At 47.4% G+C, this 19,240-nt stretch overlaps 1 protein-coding gene across 48 annotated transcripts in view; it reads left to right on the forward strand.

Annotated features, from left to right (window-relative positions):
* Nucleotides 1-19,240, forward strand: part of TCF7L2 (transcription factor 7 like 2) — a 195,918-nt gene that overhangs the window by 157,387 nt on the left and 19,291 nt on the right. For 38 of the 48 annotated variants that reach the window (XM_032312801.1, XM_032312789.1, XM_032312790.1 and 35 more), the window contains 3 exons: nucleotides 12,507-12,639; nucleotides 14,805-14,907; nucleotides 16,899-16,985. In XM_032312801.1, coding sequence (XP_032168692.1) covers nucleotides 12,507-12,639; nucleotides 14,805-14,907; nucleotides 16,899-16,985 — 323 coding nt within the window. Of the gene's footprint in view, nucleotides 1-1,454; nucleotides 1,905-12,506; nucleotides 12,640-14,804; nucleotides 14,908-16,898; nucleotides 16,986-19,240 lie in introns of those variants that run through there. The other 10 variants (XM_032312792.1, XM_032312794.1, XM_032312803.1 and 7 more) reach the window with 2 other exon arrangements.

The raw sequence follows: 19,240 nt of genomic DNA on the forward strand, positions 1-19,240 counted from the left end.
TACTTGTCAAACTGGAAGCTCATTGCTTTTGTTACCGCCATGTAAAGGGAAATGGCAGGGTTTTGTTTTGGTACTAAGGACCTTAAAGATTGGTGCCTGACACTTACACAGGAAGGCCGGATAAGTCTAGAAAGAGGGGCCACAGAGCAGTATTTTTAAAAAGAAGAAAAGAAGAAAATTAAGAATTCTCACTTTTTTGTTATCTTTAAGCCCTTCTAGGCTTTGTTTTTGTTTGTTTTTTGCGGGGGGTGGGGGAGGGAAGTAGGGGAGAGAGGAATGAGGGTTATTAACTCGTCTGGTGTATTAAAGACCAGCCTCATGAAAAGAGTCCTATAAACAGCTGGGCAGTCGGGTCAGTAAATTAAAAACATCTCCTCAATGTTAGGTGTCCTGCCGCCAGAAGAAACCAAATCTTCGCCACTGGTCTTGCTTCAAGCAAGACAGATCCAGGATCCCATGTGGCAACAGGGGCGTTTTCTTACCTGCGTGCAAATCGGAGTTGTGTGTTTGCTTTTGAACAGGGTGAAATTATTTCACACTTGGGGTGGGAGAGGACCAGAAAGGCTCTTTTGGTCCTCTGCAAGTGTCTTCTGTCTTTCACCCCTCCTGGAGCAGCCACCCTCCATCACTCCCCTCCTTCATGTAAAAGAGGACGATTTCAGGCCTGTGATGTCTGAGTCTCTCAACTCCAATTAAATTAAACCCACACCAATGTACCCGGCCCTGGATCCTATGAGAGCCCCAGGAAAAGTAAGTCGGGCTTGTGGGATTTAGGGCTAGCCTTTTGCATTCCTTTGCCTTCTCTTTTCTCTCTGTCCGTCTCTGTCTGTCTCTCTGTCTCTCTCATTCTGGGGAAAGCTCACAAAACTCAACAGTCAAAAAGCAAGTTAGCGGTATGGCTGCTAGAATGCCAGGAAACACAGGAAGCTTACGTTCTTCTGCTCCCAGAGAGGTCAGTTGAAAATCTTTCCAGCACAGTCTTTTACTCTAGAAGGAAAAGAGGGTGTGTGTGCGTGTTTGGCAGACAAGGCCCTACCAAGTGTCACTCCCGTGTCACTGTGACAAGAAAATATACTTTCCCCCTCCCTCCTCCTCTCGCAATGCAGCCCTCTCTCGAAGAAATTTGTTTTGAGGGATTTGACAATCTTGCAGATAAAGTGCCTGCCTACTGCACTCGGTTGATCATTTTCCCTCATGGCTGACCGTAATTTCTTAGCTACTCTTAGCGGTAGCGCTGTCCCTGCTGCCCAAGGTAACGGGTGAGGGAGGGGGACTTTCGCGTAGGTGCCCTCAGCTGGCTGGGGAACATGGGCCTTCCCCCTTCCTTCACGGATTTTGTAGTGCTGAAGATTAGAAACTAGAAGGAGGTGGTTTTGTTTTGTTTTGTTTTCTAATTAAGAAATTTAAAAAAAAAATCAATCTGCAACCAGTTGAACTAGATTATTAGGTTTCTTTTTGCTTTGTTTATTAATTTTTTTCTGTTTTGGTTTTTGAGGGATGGTGCGTGTGGAAGGGAACGCATTAACAAAACAAGGATGGGTAACTGTGAGTGAGAACTCTGGGCATTTTGAGGAAACCAGGGCAGAAATTTGGATCCTTCTCTATCTTTTAAGATGCTTTTTTCCAGCTCTTTAAGTGAAAAGCATAAAGGGAGGGGAAACTGGGAGGAAGAAGAAAAGTGAGAAAAGCAGTCAGGGAGGAGAAAAAAGCTGGCCCAGTCCCATCTCGAAGGTACAGAGAAAGTTTTTGGTGAGGTGGAGAGAAAGAAGAGAAAAGCTATTATGTACCCTAGGGATGCAATTTTAGTGGGGATGGAAGATTTGAGTGGGAAGGGAGGCACAGTGGCCTCCGGGCTCTCTCTTTTCCAGCAGTTGGGCGGTTGGCACCTCAATTTGAATTGCTGGGTGAGTAGTGGGGTGTGTGTGTGTGTGTGTGTGTGTGTGTGTGTGTGTGTGTGTGTTCATGTCCTTGCTATGGTCTTGACCATTAAACCTCTGTGCCTTTTTTTTTTTTTTTTTTTTTTTAAATTCAGACCCTGGGAAGGGGAAAAACAAAACCAAAAATAAATGGTCAACTCAAGCTGTGCCCTTCCCCGATGTACTTTCCATAGCAGTGTTTTGGGGAGTTGGGGAGAAAGGGTTAAAAAAAAAAAAATAAAGATGAGGAGGAGAGAAAGCTTGACTTTCATCATAGTCCTTAAGCTGTCTAGCCAGGCAGAGCCTGCAGAGCCGGCTCCCCAAGTTCCAAGAAGCTGGGGATCCGGAAAAGGATGGTGGGGTCGAGGATTTCTTTTACCAAATCAATTTTTCCCCTTCACCCGCCAGGGCAGGCTCCGCTGGAAGGAAGGAAAGGGAGAATGACGTTGCCTCAGAGAGGAGCTGCGTGCTTTCAGGGTTGGAGACTTCAGGCTCTGCTAGGGAACAGGGCTTGTGGAAACTGTCTGTCTTTGTTTCGTATTTAATGATAACTTTCTGTTGCTGTGTCTTTAGTTGTATTTATTTTCCATTTCCAAATTTAGATGCTGGCCTTTTAGGGCTACTGTCTTGCCCATGGCATCTGTATTTTCAAAAACTTAAACAAGAGACCGTGTTTCTCGGAAACCTGAGTAGGAGACCCATGACTGCCCATTGTGGTGTTAATGATCAGGAAGAGGGTTTTTGCAACTCCAGTTTGGGGCTTAGGTTACACTCTAACTCTGTTCAATCAGAGGGTCAGATCCTTTGCCACAGCTGTCAGGGCAGTGTCGAATTTGGAGGCGATTCCTATGATTACTTCCATTACTATCTTTTGTTGTGGAGTGGCCAAACACAGAAGCCTTTGCAGTGGTCCATCAGCATTTAGGTCTGACTTTGGGGAGGGGGATGAAAAAATGAAATATACAACAGACTGTAAAAGTCCCTATGTTTTCAAAATCGGGAATTAAATCCTATATATCGTATTAAAACACGAAGTGGTCAGTACTTCTCTAGTCGAGCATGAAGCAATGACTGACGTATGGCTTGGTTTTCCTTTCTGGTTGTGTGCAACTTTTCTAGTTCAGCCTACGATTGTGTGAACTGTCTAGAATCGTGGGGAAAGACAGTGCAAGCTGGCACTGCACGTGTCTAAGAGGTGTTGCCGTAAATTTCCCAGCCCAGCCTGGCCTCCCTTTCCAAGATTCCTGAAAGGTTCCAGAGCTTTGTTTACTCAAATTACTTGGGTTACTTAATAGCAGTCCCACTCCTTTGGTGGCCGCTAACCCTCCATTCTTGATGTCTCATGAGAAGGGAGTTGTTTGAAAGGGTGAATTCCCGACTCCAATGATACAGATATTATGATCTTTGTATTGTCACAACAGGCTGCTGCGTCGGCATTTTCTGGAAGCAACAGAGCCTGCAGCCTTATATTCTTAGGGAAACCTCCCTTTTGTGGTTTGGGGTTGGTGGGGGGCCCGGCTGAGCTATGTAATGGAATTCTTTCCTTCTGCAACATTTTGGAATGTGATGAAATCTCATGCCATGCCCTCCAGATTACATACTTCTGCGCACATTTGAAGTTTTTTTTTTTTTTTTTTTTATTGGACTTTGCCTGGGCCATTCCCTAGTTACATTAAACTTCCAACTTGTCAGCTTGCTTTGATAGGGGGTTGCGTCCTTTTCACGTGTTTCATTTGTGGAGACTGTGGATGTCCTTTAAAGGATGACCATGTTTGGGACACTAACAGGGCAACCAAGAACAGAGCAGTGCAACACTGCCTCTACATCTGTCATTGCTAAATTCCTGCGGAATCCAAGGTTTCAGGGCATTTCTGTCTCTTGGGCCACAGGAAGACGTTCATCCCTCCTCTCCGGGTACCTGTTCTTTTCTCGGGAGAAATTCACCTGCTCTCTGAAGGAAACAGCTGTTTCAAAGAGCACTTACCAGACTCCATGCAGCAGGCATGAATTCAAATACAATACTGTCTAGATTCTAAAGTTAGGCACAGGGTATATTAGAAAAACAAAAGACATTTTTGTACAGCTGGTCATTGTAAATAAATTAGAAGCCTGGTTTCAGGTTTTGTTCACTACTTTCTTGAAATCCCCAGGATGTAATAACCATTATGTACTTAAAATTTACTCTAAATCAAAATTGGTGATTTCCTTTCCATTATATTCAGGAATCCCTGGGTTCGGGATTATTGGGGTTTTGGGGGAGGAGGGGTAGCCTGGAAATCATTATTATTATTTTTTTAAGTTGTTTTGAATTTGAGCTTTTGGATTTCTTCATTTGGAATAGGTTAGTTTTATTCTTGGCTCTGTTTTGAAAATCTGCTCTCCTAGAAACAGCTGTACCCTCTTACCCAACTCCCAAACATTCCCTGCAAACATGGGACACTCAATAAGATTGATTATGCTAGCACTAATCATTTAATACCCACGTAGTAGGGAAACACCTTGCGGGAGGGTGGAGGTTGCAAACTACCGGGAAATTACTTAGGGGTGAAGTGGTGCGTTCTTCATCTCTGAGGCCCGGCGGAGGATTAGGACAGTCAGAGGACCCTGTCGTGCCTGCTTCACCCCCTCCCTGACCTCCGCCACGCTGTAGCACGTTCCTGGAGGGACACAGGCAGGAAGAAAACCCTGGGAATTCACTGGTCAGGGGCCAGCCTGGACCGGGCGGGCCAAGACTTAAGCTTGCAAGTGCTTTAAAGGTTAGTTGGGGGAAGCACAATGGGATGCTTTCTTTTTATTGGGAAATAAATGAGAATGAGTGGAAATAAATTATGTTTAATGAACTTAACTGGAAGTAATTGTTCAAGAGCCTGTGAAAGCACAGCTTTGCTGGGTCGGCCCTGGGCTGCGGCTCTCACAGAGCCAAACAGCTGGAGCACGTCTTTCTTTTCCAGGTTAAAATGTTCCCCTCTGTGTGCCCACGCCCCCACTCTGACACCTCCAGCCCCACTCCCAGACCCTCCCTCCCCTCCTTTTGGGGGATTAAGAAAAGGTCATTAAGAGCAGAATTTGGCCCCCTAGACCCCGAGTGCTTGGCGATCTGTTTGGTGTGTAACCAGCTGGTTTGTTATATTATGGGAGGGACGTGGAGGGCGTTTGGGGGAGACCAAGGGCTTGGGATGGTTCGAGTTAGTTCTACGTATATGCTTGTGTGTTAGAGAATTTGGATGAAAATTGAGTGCACATTTATTCTCTCCCTGCCTGCCCTGTTCAGTCATTTCCCTGCACGAAGAATTTCAGTGCTTGTGTGAGTATATGAGAAACTATGAGTCGGCAGAATTTTGGAGAAAGCAAGGGGAGTCTCTCTTCTTCTTGCTGTCTAAATGGATTTGTTTCTGGGCTTGGGGGAGGGATCCGGCCATCGAGAGTTTACCAAAGAAGCAAGCAGTGCCCTGAGTGTCAGGCTCCCTCGGGTTCCAGAAGCTGTCACTTGGCAGCCTTGTGGGTGGGCCGGGCATCCCCAGCAGCAGGCCCGGTGAGGCAGACTGTGTGCTGGTGTTGGAAGGTGGGGCTTTCTTTTCTGCGATTCCCAGGCCCACCTCCTTTTGCTTAACCATCTCATTTCTCCCAGCAAAACTTGAACCCTGTGAAGCCTTCTCTCTTCCTTGTTATTTTCAGAGGCGGTGCTCTTGCCATTAATGTAAGTCTTGTCCAGGGAAACTGTGTGCCTTTGGCTGGGAGCAGGCCCTTTGGGAGCAGCGGCCTTCCGCCACCAGTGGGCTCTGGGCGCCGCTCTGCCTGGGCTTCCAGAGCCAGGGGGAGAGGGGCAGAGGGAAATGTTTGCAGGAGCCCATCTGGCCACCCTTCCACTGTGTGTGTGCAGGAGCTTGGCGAGCCGTGACCGCAGGATGTTCACGGGATGAGTCGGCGTGGGCCCACCCATGCGGGCCAGAGCCAGGCTGCCATGTACGTCTCCTGACGTCATTCTGGCAGCTGCAGCAGGTGCTCATCCGGGGAATGGGCTATCGAGGCAGGAAGGCTACCTTTGCCGACCATTCCACCACTCCCTGGCCCATCGCCTGAAAAAATCGGACTAGTTGAGTCACTGAGGGTTGTTGATGAGTGAGGAGCGGCCCCTCCTCCATCTCCACCCCCTCCTCTCCAGCGGCGCTCCCTGCCTCCAGTGACGTGCGACATCATTCACGTTTCGCTAGTCGCCATTGGCCTTGGCGAAGCCATAGTTATTGGCATCCGGCGGAACTCATGGAGCTCTAAACCCGTTTTTTTTTTTTTTTTTTGAAGATTTTATTTATTTATTTGACAGAGATCACAAGTAGGCAGAGAGGCAGGCAGAGAAAGAGAGGAAGCAGGATCTCCGCTGAGCAGAAAACCCGACGCGGGGCTCGATCCCAGGACCCTGGGATCATGACCTGAGCCGAAGGCAGAGGCTTTAATCCACTGAGCCACCCAGGCGCCCCTCTAAACCCATTTTTAAATGTAAACTCCGAATGAACAGTGTCCCTTCTTGAGGCTGATTTCAGCCTCCGGGAGGGCTGGGGAGCCCAAGACCACGAAGACCTCCTGTGTCCTCCCTGGGGAGGGGAGAAGACTGACAAATGCTTCTCTGTGCTGCTTTTTGTTTTATTGTGCTGGGCTCCTCAAGGCACTTTCTGGCCCCATTTTTCTTCTGCAGAAAAGGAGAGCAATAGGGGAGTATTGAAGAGGAGGGCCGGCGGAGGGGCCGGCCCTGCAATGGCTCTATTTGTTTTCAGCGTCTGCTGATTAATAGGTTGCGAGGTGAATGGCAAGCTTTCATTCCCTTTGGGTTCCCCACAGTTACGGAAGGTTGAGGGTCGGGGCGAGAGGAGGGGTAGCAGGGAGACCGAGAAGTGCCTGAATCAATCTTCCATTTGCCGGGTTCCAAATCACAAGCTGCGCTTGGATGGGGCTGTGCGCACTTGGCAATGAGGGTGGCATGGCCAAGCTGCAGAACATTGTTGCTTAAGGGTTCTCCAGGGGTCAGAGGTCAGCCACCAGGGCGCCCCCCTCCCAACTCCCCCACTGTAGTTGGATGAATACTTGGGGTGGTAAGGCTTTGTGCGGTTTGAGAGCTGGTAAAGGACCCCTCCCCTTTTTTTTCACCATTTAACTCTTCAGTGCTCAAAACCCATAGAGCATAATGACCAGAACTGGGGAAAACTTCGCTCTGCGTAGAAGCTGTTTCTCCAGGTAGAAAATAGAAAGCTCTGATTTACAGTCCGATGAGGATTTTTCTTCCCTTTTACTTCGTTTAATTGGTTCAAGGTTTTTGAGCCGACTTTTTCTTTAGTTTCTTGTCAGCTGAACTGACGGCGTGCATTGTGTTTCTATTACCAGAACCCTGCTGGACCCTGATACTGCTCGTGTCTCTCTGTTTGCGGGGCAGAAACATCCCAGTAAAATGACTTTATCCCCCGCCTCTCCAAATCAGCCACACATTATAAAATCCCCTGCTAAAAATACCTGGTGGCCTGTGGCATGGGCTGTTCTCAATGAGGCAGGAGCCCTGAGCTACTCCTAACTTGAGGTCTAGGGGGACAGCAAGAGGGTGCTGTTTGCTATAACTGGTCTAGGTTCCAGGGACTGGTGGGTGGGAGAGTGAGGAACAGATCCCTTTGTGAGTCCTGAAGCCTCTCTGTCCAGTGGGGAAGGTTGGCCCCGGCTAAGCTCAGAGGGTGCAGCTCACTACACCAGCACGGCAGTGAACCCCACCCCAGCATCAGGCTCTGCGGACACCACGGGCAGGTGAGCAGGAAAACCTGGAAACACCACCTCCCCAAGGCCTGTGATCTGCAACGCCTGCTGTGTGGAACTAATAAGAAATGCCAGCGACTTCATAGGTGTGTGAGGATTTAATACAGTATGTCGTGCGCAACGCTAAGCCAGGTTCAGTGGGAAGGCTGCGCTCAGTGGTAGCAGTGGTGAGCTGTGCTGGGGTTGATGGGAGAGCTCCAGGAACAGCACCTGGACAGTGCTCCTCTGTCCTGTTCTCCCTCAGCTCATCAGACGAAAGGTTCTAGGGGGCTCCAGGGGGGAGTGCCAGGTGCTGATGGCGTGGGTGTGTGTGGGCAACTGTAGGGTGACTCCTGGATTTTACGTGGAATGTTTTAGTCACTCTCGTTGTTTTTGTGGCTCGGAGATTCCTGCTTTTCAGCCTGTTCCTAAAGGGTTAGATACGAGTAACTAGGCTCTCCATGCAAATCTCGGGGACCGCCACCACCCCGACCTTGAATGTTAGTCAGCTATCACTAGAGGTAATGATGTTGCACACCCTAGGCAGTTTTGAAGACCTACTTAATATTTAGATAAGGTGGTTGCCTCAAAGGTTCTTGGTTCCATGTTGCAGTAGTTTGCCTTAAATAGTGGACTCTTGTCTATAAGAAGATAAAATGGGGAGAGAGGCCTATTTCCAGCTGTTTATCCCACCAGCATGGATTATCGTTTTCACTTGGATTCCCTAGATGATTTCTGGAAGGTTGTCTGAGTCTTTCCCCCAGGAATGATACTTTTCACTGTTGAATCTCTTAGGGCAGTAACAGTTTGGACACAATCCTTAAGGACCCCCTTAAAGAAGTGGGCACTGATTGTAGGGAAGGGGAAAGTCTAAGGGACATTTCCTATTTGGTTTGGTTGGTGTTTCACTTATATGAACTCCTGCTTCAAGGCCCTCATCCTGATTTTGGAAGGCCTTTGGTTATCTCTAGCTATTCAGTTCTTCTGTAGGCTTTTGTATTTGTTAGCATGATAAAATGATGTTTTTTTCCTCAAAAGAGATGAAAAAATTTGTCAGTTAAATATCACATTTTTAAGAAGAAGCATGCGCTTGTGGAAGGGTGGCTGAAAAAGTGCCACACACTCTTGCCTTTGAATTAAGGAGTGCATGCCATCTGTGGATGCATTTCCTTTCTGGGACTTTGATTAGAGGGGTGGCCAACTGTACCTCCATTGTGTACTCCTCATTAGAACTCTTTGGACAGTATTTTTCAGAGCTTCTTTGCATGTGTAGCTCAGTGCCAGGCCCACTATTGAGCATTTTATAGGCTTGAGCCTTAATTTTCACAGTGATGCTCTGAGGTTGACCCCCATCGCATCTAGAGTTTGCAGAGACAGGACGAAGCTCCTGAGACAGGTTGTACAGCTAGACGAGTCAAGTAAAATTTCAGTCTGGGTCTTCCTTGCATCACAGCCTTAACTCTTGGTCACTGTGTCTATGCCAGGGGCTCGTAAACCATTTTTAAAGGTACTGTACTGATAAAGATAGGACTAGCTGGTTTCTGAAGGTCTGTCCAGCTTTGTTCTATGATTCAGAGCGACTCCATGTTGGTGAACGAATCTGTGAGACTGTGTGATCTCTTCCTCTCGTGACTGCTGTTGCAATTCGGTGGCTCTTCAGCAGCTTGAGTCTCAACCACTGACACAAGCTGGGCATGACAGGGGATGGAAGGTTCTAGAAGACACAGTCTTTGTCCTTAAGGAGTCTAGCTACAGTGGAATCAAGAAAGGTATATACGTGACTCCAGCATGGACATAATGTGACATAGAAAGGAAGGACTGTGGGGTCCTTGGGCTGGAGAGATGGGGCATTTTCATGAAGAACACCCTCCCATGTGCCCAGTAGTAGTGCAGGAACAGGCAGGCCGTATGGGAATCATGACTGGATCCTGGACTCTGCCGGGTTGACTGCATCCCTTCCCCTTGCTTGCTAGGGAACTGGTCAACCTGGTGAGACCTGTAGTTTCCTAGGGACCTACCTGGCACACAGTCATGATCAGAAGATACAAGATCGTGGGCAACTTGAATCCACCCCCTCCCGTGTTTTAGAGTCTCACTGGACTGGAAAAAAACCATATTGTGCAAAACAGTGTGAAGGTGATGGTGTCCAACTTTGGTCAGAGTGAGCTTCTTCCTTGTTTCTAAGAGGAAGAAGGAAAATTAACTTTTAAATCCTACCCCCGGTGAGCACCACTCTTGTGTAGAGTCTATCTTCATCCTTTGCTAGACAAGTAGAGAAAGGTTTTCCCTGCATTTCCTGTTAGTCCTGCTTGGAAAGCAGCCGTGGAATTTGTGCGTCTGAGCCATAGACAGAACTACGCCATCAGGCAACTTCTCCCTAATGATAAAATAATAAATACCAAGAATAATAAGCCACCATTCCTATGTTTACCATGTGGTAGGTTCAGTGCTAAGGATTTTCTTGAGAACTGGATTTTCTTGAGAACTCTGGGATCTGTCATTCTTGTTAGGACCCGGGCCTCTTACCCTTTGTACTTGTCTGTGCCCATGTGGTCCTCTGGTCTGGGGGTCATGCGTCATGGCTGAAGAGAGAGCTACCATCTCTGGAACTCAACAGGCTGACTCAGGATGCCACTGAATCAGGTTCCTGCTGAGAGATTTCCTAGAGACAAGCTGGAGCGGAGAGTTATAGGCTCCACTGCCCACTGGCGGCCCTTCGATCCCCACCCTTTGCTTCCTTCCATTGTTTCTGGTGGTCCTGTTTCTCAGAAGCCCTTTGGCCTCTAAGTGACAGTCATCCCTGCTTTGGGTTATCTGTGGTTCTTCCTACTCATCGCATAGTCTTTCCACCCTTACTCTGGAACTGGTCTGCCTTCTTACATTCAGCAGGTGTGTATCTTTCCAACCAAACAAAAGGAACGTCTGGAAGTTGGCAGTAGTCGTCTTCCTTTCCTCCTGGTGGTCTTCGCTCTTCTGACTTCCTCTCCCTCCTCTCCTTCTCTTTCCCTCTCCATCCCAGCGTGCCTTAAGAGTTCCGTTGTTGGCTCCTTTTCAGTTGGCCATGGCCTTGAGGCAGTAGCCCCTCGCTCTGCTGGCTTTGGCCTTGTCCAGACCTTTAGGGCTGCTAAGGCCGTGTGACCAAAGCTCACTCTGCTTTGGGCCTTTGCATTTCAGTGCTTTGATTGCAAACTGGTAGTTCACAACATGAGGCTCTTTGGGCCACTAGCTTGCCCCTCTGGAAGCGTCCAGTTGTTTATGAGAATCGTTAAACCAGGCTGTTCCAAGTGTTGACTTCTTTCTCTGTGGTCATTTCTGGAGCATATGGAGGAGGAAGTCCATACTTTACGTTCCTAACATGCTCATGCAAGTTTGAAGCCCCTTTTAGAGATGCCTTCCACACAATTAACTGGGGTGAGAAATACTCTTTGCATATTATACCCCTTCCTTGTTCATTAAAAAAAAAAAAAAAAAAAAAAGGACAAGAAGAAAAACGCAAAGCAAACTAAGTGCTCCGTGGTCCCTGAACTCGAGAGGCACTAGTGGGCAGCACTGAAACCTCACTTCTTTCCTTGTAATGCAATTCCTTTTCCTTGATGTTAATGCAAGTTGTGCCTTCCTAAAAGTAATAAAAGGAAATGAAGACACGTTCTGAAATGAAACTTGACTCTAATCCATTCATCATCTAATACTGGCCTCTTTATCTTCGCTGGTACCTAATCTGGTTAAATGTCCCTGTTGTAGGATTTTAGTGAAAATCCTCTATGGGGAATAGGGTTTTTTTGCAATTGGATTACTCTCAGTAAATGGCCCAGTAGTTCGCTTGTTTCAGCTTCATTTTTCTTTTGTGGTCTTGCTGGGCTAAGACACAGCAAGTGGAGGGGGTGGGGCAGGCTGAGAGTGGGAGCAGGGGTGGAGAAGGGGACAAGAATTTGGGAAGGTCTGGTCGTGGCAACTAAAAAAATCTTTAAAATGCTTATTTTCTTTTTCTTTTCCCCCCTGCTCCTTCTACCTATCCACCCTTCCTGAACATAAAAATGCTTGTACTTTGTTTGCTGGAACTGCCCGTTTCTAGACGGCACCCCTTTTATTAGCCCAATTTATCATCATCCAGTTAATTTATTAGCATTCCCCCATGACTTGCTAATGAAATTCCTAATGAATCAGGGCTGCTGTAATCTGCATAAAATATGCAGGTGCTTGCCTGGCTGTCTAGGGTTTTCTGGTAAAGTTCACACTCCCAACCAGACCAGGATTGGAGCTTTTCATCCGTGCTATCTGTAAAGGACTGTAGCAGGCTGGCTGGTTCCCGGGGCAGGGAGCCCTTAGGAGCGGGAGGTGGTGGATAGGGAGGCTGTGTGGGTGGGACTTGGGCCCTGCCTGGTTTCTTGTAAGGGAAGGTGTTCCTAGCCTGTTCCCTGGGAAGCCTGCTTGCCTCTTGAACGTCCCTCCACTGGGGCTCTGGGGTCAGAGTCCACCCCACAGCCCCCAGTCAATTAAGTCCCCACGTCAGATTTATCTGACGGCTGGGAAAGTGCAGAGTCAGGGTCTGTGATGGGGTGGTGGTGGAGGAGGCACTTTTTACAGCTAGGCTCCGTAGGGAGGTAAAAACGGAAGCGTGCCCACCCAGAGAGCAGGCTTTACAAATACCTGTTACTTTTAATACATGGATCAGGGCCAGGGTTGTGGGCGGGATTGAGCGCATCTTCCAGAATCCCGGCAGGAGGGCGTGGCCCCAGGAGCACCTGGGGCCTGTGTTGGGAAGTCTCAGGCTGCTGGGAGCCAGGCTCATGGTGTCTTTCTCTGTTTCTTTCCCTCCCACAGTCGAACAAAGTGCCGGTCGTGCAGCACCCTCACCATGTTCACCCCCTCACGCCGCTCATCACATACAGCAATGAGCACTTCACCCCGGGAAACCCACCTCCACACTTACCTGCTGACGTTGACCCCAAAACAGGTAGGCCGAGCGTTCGGTGCCAAGCGCATGTGCTGGGTCTGGGGCCGCCTGACCTGCTGGGATTTGGGACGGGCTGTGGGCACTGTGGAGGGGCTCCTGTTCCTCTCCTGGGTGTTGAGAAGAAAGTACTTCAGGGAGGCCAGAGCCCGGTGAGGGAGTAGCTTCCCCCGTCCTTAAAAGAAGCCCATGTGGAGCACCAATGATCTTTCTAGAGCTCCGCATACCCACTGGAAGGGCTGGCTATGAATCCCACACTGTTTTTCAGGAGTAGCTTCTCGTAGGCGTCCACGAGGAGTAGGTATCTCATGGTCTCCTTCTCAGCAGCTTGGGAATAGAGGAGCCCCACCAGCATGGCCCCCCAAGCCCTGGTTCATTTAGCAGCTGAGGGACTCTAGTCCCTTGATGATGACGGTGTGGTGCAACCGTCACTGGGTCCCGCATCGTCGTTGCTGATTTATTTGGGCTCCTCTTCTGCAGTATCACCAAGCCCATTATACAGATGTGAAAACCAGGTTCATCGTGGAACAACCAGTAGAGTCTCAGGCGGAAGGTGTCACGTCACCCTTCAGCCTTGACCCTTTACCCTCCCTTCCATCCCATGTGCTCATCAACTGCTTTTTCCTCAAAGAGAGAAGAGAAGGCAGGGTTCCTTGTGACCACCTCTAACAACCAGCAACCGGCCGCAGCTCCTAGTGGGATGGTCTTGGGAGAAGAGCTGAGGCCAGGCCAGGCTGGCTGGTACACTGCCCGGGGTTTCTCCAACCAGCTAGTTCATTAGAAGGATGGATGTTAAATGGCTATCCCGTGTCACTTTGTCAGACGGGATTGTTTGGTGTCGAGCTGAGGTAGATTGCCTGTTCATGCAGACTTCGCTGCCTCTGAATGAAACTACACATTAGCTGGTTTTCACCAGCCTCTGAGCCCCCTTTGTGCTCGTGGGGGACCCAGCCTGGTGCTTGGATGGCTGGAGGAGGCCGCCAGCCGGCCTCAGGCTCTGCGAGTGAATGGCAGCATCAACGTCTCATTTAAATAATGGTAGTACAGGGAATAGCTTTTAAATGGTTATCGTAAAACATATGATTAACGTCTGCAGACTGTTTACTTTTCCTCTGCGAACATTCTTTCAAGTGTGCAAATGGCTTGGTGTAGGGTCCAAGACCAGCTAATCTGTTTGGTTTTTGTAATAGAGAGAAAGCCATGTCTGCATGAAAATGTCACCCAGGGAGACTTAACTTACAGATTAAAAGCTTCCTGAATGAATTAAAAAAAATGGAATAGTTTTCATCCGCAGACACGCAGCTCATTACCTCCAGTACTGCGTTAATTCTGTAGTATTGTTCATTTTCTTCCCAGTTTAGCTGCTTAGATCAGTCCCTCTGTGTCAGAATTGCTTCCAGCACTCTTGCTTTGCTCAGGATTGAGGGCAGGAGCCTGTGGAGTAAGTGTGCAGTCACTTGGGCCTTTAGGATGTGCTCAGCTGTGTCTTGTGTTATGTCTACCTGGTCAGCGGCTAGGGCTGGTTCTCCTAGATGGCTGCCTCCAGAGAAGTAGGTTCTAGACCTGAGTCCGCTGGTCTGCTCAATTCAGATCCTACCCTGGAGAGGAGGCCATGGCTCCTGGTGAGTTTCTGCCACAGTTCCTCCTCTCAGCTGAGGTGGAGACATTCTAGAAGAGCTGCCTTTTTTGAAAGAAGGCAAGAGTCACCCTTCCAAAAGCCATAACTGGAAAGGCATTGTTAGAAACTTAGAAGAGGGGACCCTGGTGCATTAGAATTAAAAAGAGTGGAGGCCAAGTTGGGAGGGCAAAGAGCATTTACATGACTCGATCACCTACTATATGCCAAACCCTTCAGATTTTTCTTTAATCTCAGTAATCACACTGATCCCATAAGGCAGAAATACCCAAGACAGTATTTTCAGGGTCTGCGTCTACCCCGTGTACCCATCCATCTAGAAGGAGATAAACCACTTTGTCAAGGTAGAGCAGGGAGAGGTAATGAACAAAACCTACCCACAACTCTTAACGATCACAGTCATGGAAAGAATCTCACGCTAGCTCTGCTCATAGAAGAGAAGTCTCTATCCTTCTTTCCCTGTTCCCATCCCTTGGCAGTTTCTCTGTCCTTCTCTCCTCCTTTGTAACCGAAATGCTGCTTCTTCTCCCAGGAATCCCACGGCCTCCACACCCTCCAGATATATCTCCGTACTACCCGCTATCGCCTGGCACCGTAGGACAAATCCCCCATCCGCTAGGATGGTTAGTACCACAGTAAGGAGTTCCATTTTTTTAATTCCCTTTTTGTTTCTTACATGGGCATGCTTATTATTTATCCTGTGCGTGTGTGTGCACATGCGTGCGTGTGTGTACATGTGTGTGAGTTTCGGAAGACAGGGTTGGTGGGGGAGGGTGGCAGGGGGTGCTTGGGGAAGATGCTCCACGAGGTGCCCCGTGGGGAAGCTGGCGAGTCAGTAGCCCTTCGGATGGGCCATGTAGGAGAAACGTTGTTGATACTTAGCATTCTGAACCCACAGTCCCCAAAGACTCTGGGTTTCTCTCTGTGAACAAGGGTGTCCTTCAGATACTTCGGGAATGGCAGAGGCGCTCAGGGCTTCTGTCTGGAAAGCCGGTCATGGCTCTTCCGCTGGTGGCAGCCCAGCCTGGAGGCCTGTTGTTGGTTTGAGGCAGCACGGGAGTGGCAACAGGCATGATGTCATTTTGAAACAGGGTGAGAGTGGGCGGGGTTTCCCCAGAAGCCCCTGACCCCTCGCCGCATCCTGACCATTGCTCCCAAGGCTGGCAACAAGAGTGGAAAGGGTGCCTGTTGGGACAGACAGTATGCAGCCAGCATCTCTCTGAGATTCTTGGTTCACCTGATTGTGAGGGGCGGGGGTGGAGCTTTGGAAATCCCTCCTGTAGCACACGGAGTCTAACTGAGTGTCAGCCAAGGTTACTGGCAGTGCGCAGGGCATCGAATCGTCTTTTACTATTTATCTTCCTTTCACCCAGTTTTGCTTTTATAGTACCATCCATTAACCTTCCTTAAGACGACTTGAAAAATGTGTATTTCCGAGCCAGAGTAGAAAGGCCTTTACTGCATAAGCATACCACGCGCAAGTGTGTGTGTGTGTGTGTGTGTGTGTGCATGTAATATCTGTTTTGTGATTGCATTCTTGTGTATGTGTTTCTCCATGTGTATCCGTGATCGCTACTCTAAAAAACAAGGACAATTTGTTGTCTTAACAGAAATATGTCCTGGGTTAAACTCCGAAGTTTGGGTTTTGGGGAAGACCCCCTGTTGTAGCCTTATAGAAGATACAGTCCGGAATAGTTTGCCCAGTGTTTCTCTAGTGGAACACCCTCTATCCTGTTCTGTGAAAAACAGCTTGGAGTCTGAAGTAGCTGTACAAAATACTGACCGTGGGTGTACTTTCTGTTGATATTTTTTCTCCTTCATTTTGTTGGGGAGGGTAGACACGGACGTGAGCTTGTATCCCATTCCTTCCTCAGAAAATGGGGCCGTATTCCTGGATTCGCTCTCTGTCATCCCTTGCCCTGTTCAGCTGATGGGCAGATATTTGAAGGCTAGATAAAAAGGAATAGCCAACTCAGACAACCCTCTGTCAGAAAAAGTTGTGTGTCTTTCATGAGGATGCTGTTTTGCATGTTGCTGTATTTTTTAATTATTGTAATGAGGTGTGATTGTCTATTGGTTACCCACAATTCTTCTTGGGGACTCTCCCCCCGGTAACTCTTGTCAACACTTGTTAATTTGACAAAAGGCTACAAATTAAGCTCTGTTAATTTAATGTTTTCTCACCGAGATCTAAATACCGAAAGAGGCCCAAAGCGTAACTGAAGTCCTTTGATTCACTGCACTTTATTTTGGTATAAATTTACATTCATTATTGTTTTCCTTTGGATGTGTAGCCCTCAATTAGTGTGATGGCTCCATTAAAGCAAGCGAGACTTCGCCTTTAATTATTACAACAAAACACCTAGTTTCAGCTTGGGGAGAGGGTCTCTATTGACATAAGCAGAGGTTATAAAATTTAATTAGCCATTCCTATCAGATTTATGGCATTCAAATTGTTCTGTGTTTCTTCCCTTTGATCCTTCCTGTACAATCCCCAAGATTTTTGTTCTGATCAAATGAGAATAAAGCTTACTGTGCAGAGAGAACTTTCCCTTTTTCTTCTTTTTCTTTTCCCCACCCCCACCCTTGTTTGCACTCTCTTACTTTGTACCCCCCTCTTTTTTAGGCAAGGTCAGCCAGTGTACCCAATCACGACAGGAGGATTCCGTCACCCCTACCCCACAGCTCTGACTGTCAACGCTTCCATGTCCAGGTGAGTTCCAAAACGGGGGCCTCCAACCAAGTCAGCCATGGGGGACTTCTCAGGAAGTGCTCTAGATGGTTTCCAGGCCATCCAGCGGCCGCTTCTTCAAGTTATCCTAATGGTCTAAGACCAATAGGGCATTGGGCTTTACTCCTAGAAAACACTAAAAAAATTAACCTGAACTTCTAAGATAGGTGATGTCAAAGTTTTGAGGTTGAACTGGGTATCGATGTATTGAGCAGTATTTTTTTTTTTTTTTTTTTTTAAAGACTTAAGGTGGGAAAAAGTAGTTAGGACATACAGAACTTTTTAAAATGTTGTTTCTCTGTTGCCCTATACTGGGTAAGAACAGAAAGGGTGGAAGTCATTTTAATACTATGTAAAGGAGGGGCGCCTGGGTGGCTCAGTGGGTTAAGCTGCTGCCTTCGGCTCGGGTCATGATCTCAGGATCTTGGGATCGAGCCCCGCTCTCTGCTCAGCAGGGAGCCTGCTTCCCTCTCTCTCTCTGCTTACCTCTCTGCCTACTTGTGATCTCTCTCTTAAAAAAAAAAAAAATACTACGTAAAGGAGAGTTTGAGGAAGGGTATGGTCTTTTCAAAATTAGATTCTTTACTGTCAACAAGAAGGGACACCCATGTCCCAACACACACCTCTGGAAAGTAGTACTAACCCAAAGAATTAGAAGGGGAGCCCCCTCCCTGCTCGGCAGGAAGCCTGCTTCTCCCTCTCTCGCTCCTCCTGCTTGTGTTCCCTCTCTCGCCGTGTCTCTCTCTGTCAAATAAATAAAATCTTTTAAAAAGCGGGGGGAGGGAGCCCCATATGGAATTTTAAGTTGTTTATTAGCTACAGTTTTAAAGAGGTTCAATATCAAGGAGGGAAACCCAGGTGAAATTCTTTTTAAGGAACTGTTTCGTTCAACCTATTGTCAAAATATTCTCATTTTGACATTTAGCACTGTAAAGCAACCGTCAATGAGATTTTACATTCTGTTTTGTACTTTGTTTTTTTTTTTAATCTGGTATGTATTTTACACTTAACAGTACATCTCAATTTGGACTGGCCACATTTCAAGTACTCAAAAGCCACGTGTGGCTGGTGACTACCACACTGGCCTATGTAGCTCTAAGTCTTGGAAAGCTTTTAAAAAAAAAAAAAAAATCGTGTGTGCAGAACAGGAATTTGAAAATAACCCATCAAATAGCCAGCAAAGAATTCCTACACCCAGACAAAGGACAGAATGATGTTTACTTTCCTTAATAGGGGAGGATCTTCAACTTCTAATGTAAATATTTTGGGTCACAAGCTCCGCACTGACTTCTACTTCGTATGAAATATTTTGCTGTATTTATTTGGATAAAAATGGTGACTTCTTCCTTTAAAAAAAAAAAAAGTGGTGTGTGCATATGCATTCATATATCTCTAAGCACATAAATATGTGTGTAATATGCACACACAGATACACCCACTTGTGTGTACCTGGATCTTTCTAATCCCCTGTTCTCCTTTTCCTCCCTCTAATTAATTCTGGCTAATTTTTCAATGAGTGCTAGTTTATTTACAAACTGGTTGGCAGCAGTAGGCTTAAGTAGTCACTAATCGCTCCTAATGATAGTTTTACTTTCTGTTCATCTGATTTTCAGTCAAGTTAATTAAATCGGTGGAGGTTTAGACTTTCCTGATGGGCTACAACAAGTAATCCATTTTGATGATGGCCCATAATTAAATCAGCATGCATTACATGGCAAGGATGCTGTCCCTAGCATCTTCCCCCAACCTCCATGGTCTATATGGGAACCCAAGACCAGAGGGAGGGTTGGAGAGATAGGACAAGCCAACCCTTTTTCCTGCTTACAAAACAGTAATGCTGGTGGGGGAAAGAGTAAGAATCCCATTCATGAAGTAAAACAGGCTGTGGTGTACCTCCCATTTGGATTTATACCGTAGAGATCCCGAAATTTTAAAGATCCAGTCCCTACATGGGGTAAAGGATCTCAGTTTCAAAATCCATACCGATATGGGTTAGGCGGGAAAATGCCTTTGCATCCTCTTCTCCAGTGAAAAGACGAAGGTTACGTTCATTAACTAATGTCATCACCACCTTGCAAAGCATGGGAACGAATTGGGAGTCTCCCGGGACGAGAGCTGCTTCGGAGAGCAGCTCCTAATCCGCAGCTCGTCTTCCCTGCAAACCAGCATTTATCATACCCTGATTGTTGTTCATGTTTGTTTATTTGGTGCCTTTGAGAGGTTAAAAGCAGTGAAGG

The sequence above is a fragment of the Mustela erminea genome, chromosome 14 (assembly GCF_009829155.1).
Source record: "Mustela erminea isolate mMusErm1 chromosome 14, mMusErm1.Pri, whole genome shotgun sequence".
NCBI classification, from domain to species: domain Eukaryota; kingdom Metazoa; phylum Chordata; class Mammalia; order Carnivora; family Mustelidae; genus Mustela; species Mustela erminea.